General features: G+C 36.2%; 1 protein-coding gene across 1 annotated transcript in view; it reads right to left on the reverse strand.

Annotated features, from left to right (window-relative positions):
• Nucleotides 1-17,913, reverse strand: part of Sema3e (semaphorin 3E) — a 247,529-nt gene that overhangs the window by 45,586 nt on the left and 184,030 nt on the right. Inside the window, exon 5 of the mRNA XM_060374241.1 lies at nucleotides 2,687-2,780. Within this exon, the coding sequence (XP_060230224.1) occupies nucleotides 2,687-2,780 (94 nt within the window). The remainder of the gene's footprint in view (nucleotides 1-2,686; nucleotides 2,781-17,913) is intronic.

Here is a 17,913-nt window from a genome sequence, read left to right on the forward strand (position 1 = left end):
GGGATTGTTCTATAACTTATGTTTAGCTTGGAGACCTATTTTTTTTTTAACTTGATTTCTCTTCTGAATAAATAAACCAGCCCTCAGATGGCAAGGACTTCACGTTTCAGCACAGGGTAATTCAATTTAGTAGTTCAATGAAATTCGCTTGGCAGTGTCCCTCTAGTCATACTCCCCTCTTAAATACTTCAGCTCTAAATTTCTGATTCCATGAATAAACAAGCTCCAGAGAGACTGAATCTTGAGTGGCATTGATATCTATGGAAATGACCACATTCACCATTTAAAAAACATGTTTAAATGGTTGGTCTTCTCTTCCAAAAGTTTGAGGATTTCACTGCATAGGAATGCAAAATATATAATATCCAACCTCCAATATCTTTTTAATAAGACAAATACCTCAAATTTTGTTTTTTTGTTTGCCAAGGTTTTTAGTCTGTACTCTATCCAGACATTCAGTTTATCAAATGTAAGCATTATAATTCTGACCCTGCCAATTTCTGGGGAATGTCTAGCAATTACGGATAGAGTATGTAGCAAGAACGTCATGCCTAATGTTGTGATTACTACTGTCTAAGCTGTCTTAACAGCTCTGTTTGTATGTTTAAGGTCTTTTCATACTCTACATAAATGCACACTCCACACACACACAAACACACACCACATTTTTATGTGCAAATTTTATAGAGGAACTAAAATATTTTAAGATAGCCACTTATTTTAAATTAATCATCTTTAAAATATATAGTCAAGTCTCAACTTATTATATGAAGTTTGTATTTTATAATATTTTTAATTATGACGCTGAAGCCAAAGCGTCTGAGTAATAGAGCTAACATCAGATTTTATTTTTCTATAAAATCTTTCTTGTTTGTGTCTAAGAACAATGACCCAGATAGGGAAGTATAGTAAGCACACTGCAAGGCCCATCAAAATCTGGAAAAGCTCAAAGAAAACAGATTCTCCAATGTGCAGTCTGAATCCGTACAGTATATTTTTCTTTTATATTTTTCATCTTAGTTTTTATTGTATGGGTGTTTCGTCTGCATGCACTCCTCTTACATGTGGGTGCAGTGACTCTGGCAGCCAGAAGAGGGCACCAGATACCCCGAGAACGACTTGATCCTCAGTACTGTAGCTGCAAGAACAACCTGTGCCATTAAACACCCAGCCATCATCCCAGCCCTTCAGAGTATATTTTTAAACTTCAGCAAAGTATTCTAGGCTTCATCCATTTACTTAGGTATGAAGTCTCTAGAACTTACAGTTTCTTATTTTCTTCAAAGAGAAATGTGTGTGGATGGTTATGAGAAATGAGCATCTATATGATCAACTATGTATTCTGAAAATATAATAGTAGTGTCTTGTTCATAGGGACCTTCAGAAGCTCTCAGATCCTGAAAACACAGACATTCTTACTTCACTAGTTAGATACAAAGGATTGCTTCCATTGATTTTATACATAGGGATTCTTTTTAATTGTTTTTATCATTTATTACAATTTATTCAATTTGTTTCTCAGCTGTAGGCCCCTCCCCCGTCTCCTCCCAACGCTACCCTCTCTCTCTCTCTTTTCCCCCTATAGCCCTCCCCTAGTCCACTGATAGGGGAGGTCCTCCTCCCCTCCCATCTGACCCTATCCTATCAGGTCTCATCAGGACTGGCTGCATCCTCTTCTGTGGCCTGGCAAGGCTGCACCCCCCACTCAAGGGGAGGTGAACAGAGAGCTTGTCACTGTAGGAATTTTTATATTTTTGCAGTTCTGAAGTACTTTGGACAAGTGCATCATTTTCAATTCTATATAATACAGAAAAGCATGCTTCTTTATTGTGGCAAGGTATGTCTTTGGACAACTCATTTGATTGACTTAGATTAAACTGAAACAACTATCAGACAGCATGATCTCATTGCATTCTTCCAAAACGCATATTTAGTCTAGCTTGAGTTGACCAGTTCTATAGTTTATGTTGTAGCTTAAGAAGAATTTAGATAAGTGGAAACAAGGAGATGGCTGAGTAGCTAATGGTGCTTGCCTGCAAACCTGATGATATGAGTTAGAGCTTAGCTTCCCCATGGTAGAGAAATCTGACACCTGTGTAGTCCCATGACCTCTGCATTCACACACACACACACACACACACACACACACAGAGAGAGAGAGAGAGAGAGAGAGAGAGAGAGAGAGAGAGACAAATGTAAAATAAGAATTTAGATAAATAATTTTAGAGTTCTCAACCAAGATAAGTTTTTGCCGAACAGTATAAATAAGAAAAAATGTAAACTAAGCTTACAAAACCACACAGCACACTCATGAAATTTTCTAAGTCACTTCCTATCGCGATATAGAAGATTGACATGTTTTCAAATAGTCGATGTTCTCTGGCTATTATCATGGAGTTACATTTTCTGAATGCTAAATGCCACCGTAACAATCACCCTGTTTCAAGCATTTGTAGCCGTTTGTTTTTCATGATGAGACATAAGTACTTCATGGCATCTGTAGTCATTTTAGAGTCATATTACCAAAGATAGCCTGACTTGAAATTCAGCAACATTTCTCCAGATACCAGCTGATAGATTCGGCAAGGCGAAGTGTATAAAGAAATGCCAAAGGATGTACTGAAGTTGAAAAATACATTTCAAATCACCATGGCTACCCCCTGATGTCTGTGGCAAAGATAATTACCAACTAGAGTGGAGACGAAGGAGGAGCTGGGGTCAAAAGGACATCTGCCCCTTCCTCTCTCAGATCTGTGAGACTCCAGGTGGAACAGGGGCTCCTGGAAAGAAAAGAGAAAGACACTGTGAAGGTGCCAATTGTGATAAGAGTTTAATTGCTCAGGTAAAACATAACAAAGCTGGGTCACTTACAATTTACATGGTGTCATCAGGAAAATGAGTAGTTACACACTGAGTTTTATAAATAAACACAAAAGCTTGGCAGAGCCCTGTCTAAAGTCACTGCTATCAGAGAATGTAAAGAGATTAGAGAAATTAGCAGCTCAATCAATTAGACAACACAAGATGTTGTCTAATTAAGCTACATCAAGATGTGTCAGTTAAAGCGTCCAAAGACAGAACATAATGAAAAAGGTACTGACAAAGAGATTCAGAGATAAAAGCAGAATTGTGGTTTTATTCCTAATATGGCTTATTAATTTTTAGAATAATTTGGAAAAGAATACTGATAAATTTACAACCAATAGTTTAAAATATTTATTTTAATAATTTTTATCATGTTTTTGTTGTTGTTGTTGTTCCTCTTTGTAACCTTGGCTGTCCTGAACTCACTTTGTAGACCAGACTGGCCTCGAACTCACAGCATTCCCCTGACTCTGCCTTCCTCTGATTGCTGGAATTAAAGGCATGTGCCACCACACCTGGCATCATCACATTATTATTAAATATTAAAAAATGATAATTTAAAATGATTAATACATGACTACTTCAATGTATATACATGAGTTAATGTCATATTCTATTTACTATTTCATTTTTAATTTGTAATACTTGCTTTCACAATAAGTCACAAATGAACTCACAGAAATATTTTCTGTTCCTAGATCTCAGAATTCTCTCTAATATATATATATATATATATATATATATACACATATATACATACACATACATACACACAGACAAATCCTCCAGTATGTCTGCCATAGGTGGTGGTTTGGGTACAATTAAGGCATTTAGGAAAGTATGAATAAAAACAACTGTGGAAATTTCTGTAGAAAAAAATAATTTGCAATAGAACATTGTGTTACTACAGACTGTTCTATTACTGCTCATCTCGACATACCAGTCACCCATTACCTCCTGTGTTGTGTTCTATACTTTGCCTTTTTTCTGTTTCATAGTCTAAAATCACTATCCTGACTTTTGCATTTCAGAACCCTTCCAGTAAATGCTGAGCTCATTTGATTGACCCTGTGACCACGTGGTCTTTGATTTCAAACGTTGTCTGTAGAATAGCCCAAGGTCTAGTTGCATTACTGGACTCAGCAGTAATGTTTTCTTGTTAAACTGCTGTACTCAACTTAGGAGAAAATTGGGAGCTGATTCTAGTAAATTTTCACAGAAAATAATTTTCAGAAGTATGACACCCTACAGAGTGGGAAAAGATCTTCACCAATCCTACATCTGACAGAGGACTAATATCCAGAATATATAAAGAACTCAAGGTAAACACCAACAAACCAAGTAATCCAATTAAAAAATGGGGTACAGAGCTAAACAGAGAATTCTCAACAGAGAAATATCAAATGTCAGAGAAACACTTAAAGAAATGCTCAGCGTCTTTAGTCATCAGGAAATGTAAATCAGAATGACACTGAGATTCCACCTTACACCCATCAGAATGGCTAAGATCAAAACCTCAAGTGACAACACATGCTGGGGAGGTTGAAGATAAAGGGAAACCCTCCTCCATTGCTGGTAGGAATATAAACTTGTACAACCACTTTGGAAATCAATCTCGTACTTTCTCAGAAAGTTAGGAATAGTGCTACCTCAAGATTCAACTATACCACTCCTGGGCATATATCCAAAAGATGCTCAACCATACAACAAGAATATTTGCTCAACCATGTTCATAGCAGCTTTAGTCCTAATAGCCAGAATCTATAAATAACCCAGATGTTCCTCAATGGAAGAATGAATACAGAAATCGTGGTACATTTCCACAATGGAATACTACTCAGCAATTAAAAACAAGGAAATCATGAAATTTGCAGGCAAATGGATGGAACTAGAAAAGATCATCCTGAGTGAGGTAACCCAGAAGAAGAAGGACACACATGGTATATACTAGAGGATAAACATACTAAAGTCAATAGTCATAAAGAAGCTAAACAACAAGGAGGACCTTAGGGAGGATGCTTAATTCTCATTCAGAATGGCAAACAGGATAGACACCAGAAGCAGTGGAAGAAAGGAAATGGTACATGAGCCTACCACTGATGTCCTCTGAAAGGCTTCTGCTTTTCTGTCCCCAACAGGGGACAGAAGTAGATACAAAGACGCACAACCAAACTTTGGGAAGAGCACAGGGAGTTTTATGGAAGAAGGAGAGTACAGAAGGACCCGGAGGGGACAGGAGCTCCAGAAGGAAACAAACAAAGCTATCAAATATGGGCCTAGGGGCCCTGCAGAGACTAATGCATCAACCAAGGGCCATGCATGGAGAAGATCTAGACCCCCTGCTCATATGTAGCCCATTGACAACTCAGTCTCCATATAGGTGCCATAGTAAGGGGAACAGGGGCATTCTCTGACATGATCTCACTTGCCTGCTCTTTGATCACTTTGCCCTGGTGCTAAGACCTTGCCATAACACAGAGAAAGAGGATCCAGGCAGTCCTGATGAGACTTGATAAGATAGGGTTAGATGGCAGGGGAGAAGAACTCCCTCTTTCAGTAGACTAGGAAAAGGGGATAGGAAGGGAAGTAGGGTGGGACCAGAAGGGGATGAGAAGGGGGCTACAATAGGGACATAAAATGAATAAATTATAAAATACATAAATATAAATAAAAAGAAAGTGTAAGAAGAACAATGCTGATTTATTTGAAGAAGAATCACACAATGAACGAAAGAAATAGAAAATGCAAAAGAGATAATCAAGAATTTGTGGAACAGGAGTTAGGGGAAGGAAATAAAGTCCAATTTTCTTTTAAAAAGTGAGTTTTCCCTGGTGGAAATAATCACTTAAGTTTCTGAAGCTAACACTGAATTTTGGATTTCAGCACGTATCTGAGGTATAAATTTCTGGTAGATCCGTCCTTCTGTAAAGATAAATTGGGTCAAAAGAAAACTAATTACATCAAGAAGCCTGTAGCCCTGACAATTCGAAAATAATTTGGTTAATGGATAATCATGCTGGAATGTTCAGTCCTGTGTGAAGCACATCAGTGCACCATGTACCTATGTCAGACGCTGTAAAAAGACATAGACTCATTAATTCAAATTCCACACTGAGAACTTAACGTAGAATCCTAATATCTTCTTAGACATCAGTATCTCATAACAGACAAAAACACTGACTCAGAGAGTCCGTGACTAAAAACACCTCCCCTTTCTCCTGTAGATTTCACATTTATTTGGTCAGTGGCTAAACATGGGTCAGGAGAATTCATTTTTAAATAATAAACAAATTTAACCTTTTAATTTGACTTCACCTCCCTAATAAAAGTCTACATTCTTTTTCACCCTCAAAGTTGACATAATCTACATTTCAATGTTAAAAATAAATAGGCATACAACCTCTGCTTTTCAGTCCACTAATGAAAGTGCCATTGTGGTTTGTATTGGGGGCTTTGTTTGTTTGCTTGCGTGCTTGGTGCCCAGAATGTGGGGAAGTGTTGCAGAATTATAATATGGGTGCTACAGATATTCTTTATGTTAATTACAGTATGTGTATAAAAATAATATATCTGCTTTTAACTTTTTCTTGAGCTACTGTATCAGAGGAAGTGGCAACAATATGATCACTACGTTTCCATGAAAAGGGCTACTAAGTTACATTTTTTAAACACCTAGTAGCAAAAGCAAGTTAAGGACTGGGTTAATTGGAATGACTGAAGTAAGTCTCTGGTCATGGGCAACATTGTTTGAAGTCATTATTTCAGCTTCTGATTGGGTAATAGGAAGAGCAGCTTCATTGCAACCTTTCAGCTGCCTATCAAACGTGTAAGTGTCTGTCAGACATTTTGCCTAAGCAAGTTATCAGTGATCACAGTCTTTCTGACAGTTGAGAGCAGTTAAAACTTAAAGCAGGAATAAATCAAATAAAACTGTCACATGCAAAGTCAATGATGCTTTGTGACATAAAACAATCTCTGTGCATGGTTAAAGCCCTAGGAAGAGTTTGCCTCTTTTATGGACACACTGAAAATAATCACACTTTAAAACCATCAGCCTGCTGATAGCAAGTATAAAGTTCCCAACAAATAAACCAGGAGATGGAGAATCTGAGAAGGTGCATCCCTTTGGCTCTATTATTAATAGAAATGCTACAATTTTGTTCCAATTTTATATCTTCTCTCAGACTTTTCATTATGTCATCTGAAGTAACAGAGCTGCAATCAAATTTCAGTATATGTCTCAAACTCTTTGCTATAACTAATTTACAGATAATGTAAAAGGCAGAAAAATGGAAACTTGGAATTACTGTCTTAATCCCTTGACAGCAGAAGGCATTTTGAAGGTGCCATCAATTTAAGGATTTAGAGATGTGTGGACTACCCCAGTGGTCCAGGATGATCTAATAGAATGTAGGCCATGATAAAGAACATTTGACAATGAAAACAGAATTATCCAATGACATTTATAATAGGGACAGTGGTTGCTTTGAAGATGGAAGGATGGGGTAGTAGCAATTCACATGTGATCTCTAGAAGCTGCTAATGACAAGAAAGTCAATTCCCCATTGGGCAGTCCTGTTGGCATCTACCTTCTCACTCAGGAAGAATCATGTCAGGTTTTTCACTTAGAGAACAATAAACTCTACATGGTGATCTCTGCCAATACACCCATCAATATTTGTAATAGTAGAATAGAAAGAATAATACAGCTCCTGAGAGGACAAGGCACTTGCCTGTCTTTTTATCACCCTATACTCGCACAGAGCACATGTAAGAATAGCTCTACACCATGTATATTGCAAACCAGGACAAAACTCATTCTTATCAAGATCCATGTCACCATCTGTTCAATCCTTCAAACATCTTTGATTTAGTCAGACAGTGACATTTTGTATTTTGTCAAAATTGATGCCTAACTGTGCTTTTCTGTTGCTCAGTTCTCCTTTCTGCTAGAATTTTTTCATGTAGCACGATGGTTCCCATCCCTTCAGTCGTCTGTGTGGAAAGCCCATCAACCTTAACTCCTATCACAGATGCATATCTCTATCATCCTGTGCAACTGTGTGAATGTTCTATTGACCCTACCTTACCATCTTCTCCACAAACTCTGCTACAAAATTATTCATAATGTGAAAAATATTATCTGACCCATATAGTCTCCAAGATTTGGGCACAAAGCATTCCTTTTCCTTCTGTCTATTCATCAGCACTCATGTCTTTTTCTTTCTCCAGCATTCTCTTCTCTTTGTCTCTAGCTTCCATGTTAGTAAACATAGTCTCCTAATGACAATAAAGAATAGAACGAGTGAGCCGTGATGCTCAAGACTACAGTGGAAATTGAGGAGTCAAGAGGAAGAAAATAAAAACAACGGGTACTAAGAACATTAAGAAAAAATTAGTAAGTTTGGGGTCTTGTTGCACAGTAGAGAATACCGAGAATGATGATTTATCACATCAAAGCTGGAAGAAAGAATGTTGAGTATTTTCTCCATAAAGAAACTATACATATTTGAGAGTATCTACACATTAATCCTCATTAGTACATTGACAACGTATGTTCATATTGAGACATCACAAGATATGCTTAACTTTGTCTAATTTTACATATTATTTCCATTAATATTTTAAAGAACAAAACAATAAATGTACCTGCAATTCGTCTGCATTCTGGATAGCAAATTCAACATCAATAAAGCGTTTAATTTAAAAGTTTAAAGTATTGAAAACGAACCTGTCACTGAAAATGCGTGATTTCAAGCAAACCTGTGAAATTGGCAAGTAACTTGTTTCCCTAGAAATTCCCTTTAAAATCCCTTTGAGCATCTATTTCTCTGATCAGCAGACTACCCAACACCCTATGTAGAAAATTGGCTCTCACCATTTATGTTCCTAAATACAAGATTTTTTTTTTTAAAGTTTTCTATATGTTAGTGCCTAAGCCTGGTACAGTGATGGAATTACACAGAATGACACTGTTTTATGGTCATCCAACTTAGGTACACATTTAGCTGCTCTCTTCATTGCCCCTTTCTTAGCATTCTCGCCTGCTCTCTTTTCACTCCTTTAAGGATTATCGTCCTGAGTTTAGCACAGCCTCATGGATCGTCTATAGAGCCCACTTGTGAAATCTCTGCTCCACAAGGAACTTTTCATTCTGAAATGTGAATTTCTTTAGATCAGCTCCCAGCTTGCTATCTTCCTTGACTCCACACCCTCTCCAGAGTGCAGCTTGAAGTCCTTTGGTTTTCACACACAGTGCTGTTTACTGGCATGCTTTTTTTCCTCCTTTAACATTTTCTCTTCTAGGTTGTGTACCAGCCATCCTGAAGGACTTGCCAGTTCCTAAGAATCTATTTTTGAGTTCAACAATGTATTTAGGATAATGTGGCCATATATTAATGAGGAACTCAGTCTCCCTCTACACCCCAGGATTCCCTATCCGATTCCAGTACCTATGATAATACCCTTTTACTTTCTGACCACAGCATTCTACTGTTTTTTTCTATATAACAATAATCTATCTCCTACGTTATGTTTATCCACTTATCTTTTTCCCTCACTGACCTCTGGGCTTGAGGAAATCTTACAGCTGTCACCTTTGAATCTCTCATGTCAGATTAATACCTGGCACCAAGTAAATGGTCCACAGCAGTTTGCATTTTCTCACTATGTGCTGCCCATCCATAAATCAATTTCCCTATCTGGTTTCTTCACAGCACACCTCCAAAACAACTTATAAAACATGCCTGTGGCTTTATATGTTAATCTGAAATTAGACCATCTGTACTTTGGCTTTAATATGGCTTTCTATAAGTACATATATATATATATATATATATATATATATATATGGCTTTATTCTTCTCTGCTTTAATAGACGTTGGTTTTCTTAGTATGATTAGTTTTCTAAATCAACAAAAGAACAAATAGATATGTTATTCCTTGCCCCAGGTATTCAACAAAGATAGTACATGGTTCTTATGCCTTTATAACTTATGATTGGCTCTTTCCAGGATTAATATATTGTATTTCTAGAGAAATGAAAATAACCAAATGACTCATGGCAGTTATTAAAATAAAATTAAAGATTTAAGATAGAAGAACTGTATAGACTTGCTTTAACCCTTTAGGCATGTAGTAACTTAAGCTAATACGAGTGTAACATGGAGGACAGTAATTTAGCACTAAAAGTACCCTCTCCCTCTCCTCCTTCTGCCTCACACTTTCTCTCTTTTCTTCTCTCCCTCCACATCTCTCACTCCCTCCTTACTTTCTTTTTAACTGAGTGGAAAGCATTCTTTCAATGCTGTGGATTTTGTGATGACTGCTGAAGACATTGAGTACATTATTATTAAACGATTGATGTGATAGTATGTTTTATTAGTGTAAAGGTTCTGTTGGACCATAACTTTAAAGCAGAAGCTTTTTTAGCCTGTTTAAGTGCAATGTGACAGAAACATTTACTGATCTGAGTCATCTTAATTCTCTCAGACTTAGGATAGTAATTTAAAAAATGTTACTTATTACAAATTTATTATTGTAATTACTTATTACAATTGATTCACTTCATATCCCAGCTGTAATCCCCCCCATCTCCTTCCAGTCCCGTCTTCCCCCCCCCCTTTTCCACCCTTATGTTCCTCCCCTGGTTTATTAGGACGGTCTGGATCATCTTTCTCTGTGGCCTAGGAAGGCCACCTCACCAGGGGCAGGTGATCAAAGAGCAGGCAACCAAGTTCATGCCGCAGACTGCCCCTGTTCTCCTTACTAGGGAACCCCATGGAGAATCTCACTAAGCTGGCCATGGGCTACATCTGAACAGGGATTCTAGGTCCTCTCCATGCATACTAAAATGTATAGTCCTAAAGAAGCAAAACAACAAGGAGGACCCTAGGGAAGGTGCTTAATCCTCATTCAGAAGGGCAAACAGGATCGACATCAGAAGCAGGAGAAGATGGGGAATAGGACAGGAGTCTACCACAGAGGGCCTCTAAAGACTAACCAATAAAGTATCGAAGCAGATGCTGAGACTCATAGCTAAACTTTGGGCAGAGTGCAGGGTATCTTATGGAAGAAGGTGGAGATAGAAAGACATGGAGGGGGCAGGAACTCCACAAGGAGACCAACAGAGCTGAAAAATCTGGGCACATGGGGCCTGCAGAGACTGATGAATCAACCAAGGATAGTAATTTTAAAGAAAACAACAACAACAACAAAAAGAGTACTAGGCCAAAGAGTACTAATATTGTGGTGGTAACAAGTAGTTTCCACATTTTAATTGCTTTGCTGACATTATTCAAGCTACTTCATAATTAACTACATACAAGAATTTATAAAAATTATATTATTTGTTACTGTTGTGATAAAGGCAATATATAGGTATAGTGTATATGTAGGTATTTTATATTGTATATATATTGTCTTTACCACAACAGCAGCAAATAATGCAATTTTAAAAATTATATATATATATATATATATATATATATATACTATATGTATTTTTTATTGTGGTATATATAAAATATGTATTATCTATAGTATATATTGTATATAACATATATCCCTATATATTATAAATGTTTCATATATACATAAATACATTTATTTATATATTTATAATTATATTTACAAATATGTTTCATATATAAATATAAAAGTATCATATGCACATAAATATATATTTATAAATATATAATGTATATTTATAATACATATAGGAATATATATCCCTATAAATATATGTATCATATAGTATGAATATTATATTTACATATAGTATACAATATATATCATATACACTGCAATAAAATCATACTAATAAGCAAGTAATATGATTTTCTTCCATGAAATGGAATTCAGTCAGTAAGACAACCAGGGAATTTGAGGCAAGCTTTCATTGTCAGGGATCCCCAAGCAATCAGGCTCATGGTTCAAGCAATGTTTGATTCTAGAGTGTAACCTCATTGAAGATGTTGGTCACTGTTTACACTGGATTTCCACTATCTGTGTTTCAACAGCTTGAGTTCAGCCCGAGTAGGGTAGGTTAAATTTACAAGGCATCAGCAGTATTAGCATGTGGGCTATATTTTTTTGCTTTAGCATAATATGGGCAGTTAATAGCTTTACGTTTTGATTCTGTTTTTTTTATTTTTTTTCCTCTATTGATAATCTTTGATATTTGTGGTTTTTCTCTCTTTTAATATAGACAGGGATTTTTATGGTTTATTTTTTATTAATTAACTAATTAATTACAATTTATTCACTTTGTAGCCTCCTCCCTCATCTCTTCCCAACCCCACCCACCCTCCCTCTTAGAACCTTTGATATTTGTATAGTACTTTAAAATATAAGAAGTACGTTTGCATACATTTTCTTGTTCCTTCCTCAAACTAAGTGCATAAAGTCAGAAGGCACAGCTGGTAAATGGCATTGCTTTTCCATAGAAACCAGAAGCAAGAAGAGGCTCCTCGATACTCAGGAAGTATCTTCTGGTTGTATATCCACATTCCTTTCAGGTTTACTCATTTCTGTCATTGTAAACAATAGGGTGTATGGGATTGTGTTGCTGAACATTGCTGGGTACATTTTATGAGGTACTTAATGCATGGTTGCAGTTAGAGATTTTTTTTCAATGAAGAAAATACCTCATTATTTATTAAATGCATATTCCAATGTTTATATTTAATTCAATATTTTGGCTTGGAAACATTTTAAAGGCATTCACCATATAACTATAACATATCTAAGTAAAATTTCCTAGTTTTAAACAAATATTCACTTAAATTTATATTTGAACTCAAAATAACATGTTTCGTTGTTGCTGTTTTTCCTCAATTATTACCGCAAGTATTCATTTTCTCCCCCTTCTCGGTTTAACATTATTTAATAGCACTTCTGGGCTTGTGCTCATTCCTTTCAAATTCTTTTAAATTTCTGAGCTTCTTGCCTGCTGGGCCTGTGCAGGAATATGCCCTTGGGCTGTGCTGTGCTGGGAGAGATCTGAATCACCTTCCTCCACTGCAGACTTCTGCTGTGCCTTCTCACACAGATGCTGGAGCATCTTTCTAATGTCTTTGGTGCTGCTGCTGTCAAGCAAACCTAACCCCTAGGATGACAGTCAGGTCCTTTCTTTGATCCCACGTTTAATCCTTTTGATTCTCCCATCCAGTCAACGCTGGATCAGCATACCTCTCAATTAATTTACAAATTCTTTTTTTTGATAATATTTCCAATTTCTGAATTACAATTTCCCTGTTGGAAACAGAATCATTTTTTTTCTCTGCTTACCTGTGAGAAAGTGTTCATTTAAAATGATTTTCTTGATACCCTGCAACTCTTTTCTATTCAACTTTCTTCAGAGCCTGTTTTACCTTCTTTGTAGCATTGCTCATGTTGTTGTATAGTTGTACTCATGGATGCTTTAAGACATTTTTAATTGTCTGTGATTCCAAATAATCTATCAACATTGATTTCAGAAACCAGGAGCCATGTTGTTCCTTCAAAGGTGTGTCAAGGAATAGTGGTTGTTTAAACACAGCAGGGCCAAATTTTTATTGGCGCAATGATGTCTACATAAAGAGGCACCATACCTCAGCGAGTCTATCATAAATATTGACCTCATAGGTCTGCTGTGAAAGTGAATAAAGTTTTCTTTGTGTGTGTGTGTGTAAAACCTTATTCCAAGTAAGCGATTAAAAACCAAGTCACAATCACTATTGAAAAATTATAGTGACTATAATTATTGGATTAAAAGTAACATTAAAACTCAAGAAATATGTATTTGAGAAGGCTGCTTAAACTCATGGGGGAGCTGTTTGTCTCCGGACTTCCACTGGAAGACACAGCTGGGCCACATCTGTCCCAACTTTGACTTTTGCCCTTACCTCAGCTTTACTGATGGCAAATGCTTTTTATCAACCTTCTTACGACCTCCCATACTTCCTTAGATATACACCAAATATTACAGTCCTTAAAATGCTTTCCTGTTAGTTTATCTCTTTTTAAAATTAGCAATTATGAAAGTCTTTGTAGCAGAATGTGATTACAAATGATCTACCTCCTGAAACACTTCTCCAAACCTGCTAAAGTATGAATGCCTTCTTCTTCACCACAAGAAATTGTACAAGTTTGAAATTTTCTTATTTTTTATGAATTCTTCAGTATGTTCAGCATAATCCTCAGTTCACAATTATATTCTATAAGCAAATTTAACATATACATACAGAACAGATTAGAAAAATAATTTACAACAGTAGAATTTTATATTTTTGAACCCAGCATTAATGTTCTAATCAATTTATGTCTTATTATCTTTAATTCTAATTATGATTTTTATCTTCATGACACTTTAATTGCTTACTAGCATTTCATGATGACTAAATAAGCTTAGACCCCCAAAATATAATAACTTTGACAGAGTGAAGTAAGAATAAACAATCTTAAGCACATAAACACACAAACATGGGTGATATTCATGAAACTAGACAGTAAGGTTGCATTCTAAAAGTTATAATTAGGGGAAGGGGTTTTTATTTGGGAGAGGGAGGAAGACAGTATAGAAAAAAAGAGAGAGGAAGGATAAATAACACTAAGGATGTTTGAAATAGTCACAGGCAATCATTACTCTAAATTTACTAAATTACATAAAATGCACTTTTGGAGTTGTTGGTAAGGAGAATCCAAAAGACTCCAAAATCATCATTAGGCGACTGTTGTTACCCTGAGTTGCCTCAAGAAGTTGTAGGTTGCCTAGTGTTGAAGGTGTCATGCATTTGGACCCAGGACCCAGGAACTGAGCAGGATCTACCCTGAATGCCTCCTGAGGGCTAGATTTCTGATACTAGAAGGCGCTATGCAAGCTGACGAAGGAGAAACGTAGTGAATAGTCCTATCCAGCTATGATGCATACAAACCACAAGAGTGACCAACACAAAAATACATCATTAGTGGTTCAACAGTGGCACTTGTAGCTTAGTAGTAACCAACTCTCTCATTGGATTTGGGCCTGCTGAACAGGAAGAAAATCATGCCTGGTACTGGAAACCCAGCCAGATACCCAAGGCTGGTAAGATCACAGAAGAACTTACGACAACCATTTTTCTAAGCTTAATTGAGGTTAATTAAGCTTAGTTAAGGTTAATTCTTAACCACAGCACAATACTTTTACACACAGATAAGTCTAGCTCTTACCCCTCATAAAAGAAGCTGCTCTTTAGAAGGAAGAAGGGCATTACAGAAAGATACAACTGGTGAAAATAAAGAAAACAATTGTCTTCATTCATTTACAACACAATTCCTATGCCTAACTTTCAAAGAACATCACAGAAGAGTGTATCAGAAAAAGTGGAAGAGCCAAGAGGACCACACCGTGAGACCACCTTTTAGATATGACAAAAAGCTGCATCCAATATGGCTGCTCAAACTAGACCTGAACAATAACACAACCTGACATGTCAGTGTGAATACAGAAATTCTCATGAATCCTGTCTCTACATAGAGGTGCTGAGAAATGAAGATTTAGTCTTCCAGGAGGAAGAATCCTGTAGATGGTTATCCGATACCAGCAATCAACCTCAAAACATACACATACAAACAACACTGACAGATTCAGTAACTACATATTTATTTGTGTATGGGTGTGCCTTGCATGTGTGCCAGTGCATGTATGAGTGTGCCTGTGTATGTGCATGTGTGTAAAACAATAATGCCTTATAGAAAAGGCCATGAACTTGTGAGGGAGCAAAGTGGAGGGAAAATGGGAGAAGTTGGAGAGAATGAGAAAGAAGGAAAACGGTGTATTCATATTTTAATTAAAAATAAATTAAAATCATAATTAAATATCTAATTTTGATATTAAGGAAACAAACACATTATTAATTACTTGAAATACCAGCACAGTTTTCTTTCAGTTATATTATCTGTCTGATTCTGATTCATTCATTTTATTATCATCTGTGTTTGATTTGGGAAAAAGACCAACTAATGGGATAAAAAAAAAAATCCGTCACATATGGCTAGCCAGTCCATAAAGACTTCTGATCTGCAGCTTGGGTTGAAAGAAAAACATAAAACATCATTCTATAAGCCTCATAGGTAGATTATCTGGATTCTTTTTACATAAACAAATCACTCAAAATCCAAAGCAGGTTTCTATATGTGCAACAGGAGAAAAAAACAAACTTTTATTATAACTGGCATCATGATCAACTACCAAGTGAAATGCCAAGCACATTAGCAATTACAATGGGCTGTTTTAAAAAACTTTTAGATATGTGGTTACTGTATACATGATTTTGTAGAAATTATAGCACAGTTACGAGTTTTTCAATATAAGGTATTTAATTTCTCTATTCATTATATAAGGAAGCTGACACAGCAATATTGAATAACTGAGTTATAGTGTGTCTGCTTTTTATTAAAATACAATACACAATGGCCTAAACATATTGTAATATACAGTTATATATGCATATCTGTGTACAAGATTAAATCATTTGTAGATGTTAATTTATAACTTAAGAGGAATATAGAGGAAGCTATGAATAAACTCATATACATTCAAAAGTTTAACTGCCGGTCTGATAAAATTATTCAGACATGTACACATGGCAAGAAAGTACTAATCTTAGCCCCAGTTGAGTTGCAAGATCTGGATATTCTCTTCTGCCTGACTCCCTCTGCACCTTCCCTCAATTTAACTGCTCTGCTGTTATTCTGACCATGCAAAATGAAGCAAAAATTAAAATTCTCTTTTTTGGGACAAAGATGCTTTTTATAAAATGATGAATATCTGCTTCTCATGAGGTCATAGCCCTTTTTAGTATGCAGACAGTCTTCTAAACAACCCCCTCCCCCCCCCCCAGTTCTGTACTCCCTGTTCTTCTTTACTAGGGCACGTTTGAAAACTCCTCAAGCCTATGAGTGCTACTATTGCACTGAGTCATACACAATCACAAAGGATCACCGTCCTGTGCAGGGAAGAAAGGGGCTGCTGGTAAAAGGAAAAATAAACCCGCCATCTGTGCAGTAGGGACTGGACAGCTGCATGGAAAAGCATGCTTTCTGTAACAGCCGATGCGTCATTCAGCCTGGCTGTAACCACAGAGCTTTTGGACATAATAGTGTCAACAAAGAAAACTTGAAAAAATAGGGTTAATGGACAAAGTTGTTCATAACACTCACAGGAGCCTAAATAAAAGGCCTCCTGGCTTTCTCTCAAGGGAAGAAGAAATATACAGAACAAGAAATGTTCTTCTGTTGAGCTATCTTATTCTTGCATAAAAATATTTCTAACTTATTCTCTGATCTTGAAGAAATTAAATAATGTTCACTACTATCAGGATTCCAATATCACAGCCAAAGTCTTAAAAAAAAAGTGAGAAACTGCTATAAGGCCTGATACTAAATGTGAGCAAGTCTTTCCAACGTTTCTCTTTGTTCCAAATTCCTCATTTTACCAAACCATGAGAAATATGTTTAGTACAGAGATAGAATAATAACCTCATTAACTTACTGTATTTTATTTTAAAGAGTCACAACTCTATGGTTACAATTCTCTCTATATAGTTATTTATCTTGTCATATATACATATATTATACATTATATATATATTATATCTTAGATCATGGTATATTAAGTATATTAAACTTTGAATCAGGGGACCAAGATCCTTCAGTAGAAGTGGGTAAAGAACAAATAATGCAGTAAACATCTCATCATGAGTACTCCGTGGAGGTCAGCTTTTCAAATCGAAGTGTACTTCACTCTCTGAACAATACTGTGCTGTTTGGCAAGTGGTCACTTGACCATTTCTTCAGAGAGCTTCACAAACACAAAATGCTTTCCTATATTTCTCCTTTTCTTTCCCCTTTGGTTGAGACAGGTATCACTATGTAGCCCTGACTCGTATAGAACTACTCACAAAAATCTGCCTGCTGCAGCCTCTCGAGTGCTGGAATTAAAAGGTATGTGCCGCTATGCCCAGCTTATTTTCCTTTAACTTTTAATCACAAATATTAAATATAACTATTTCAATGTACAATGAT

Source organism: Meriones unguiculatus, chromosome 21, assembly GCF_030254825.1.
Source record: "Meriones unguiculatus strain TT.TT164.6M chromosome 21, Bangor_MerUng_6.1, whole genome shotgun sequence".
In the NCBI taxonomy this organism is placed as follows: domain Eukaryota; kingdom Metazoa; phylum Chordata; class Mammalia; order Rodentia; family Muridae; genus Meriones; species Meriones unguiculatus.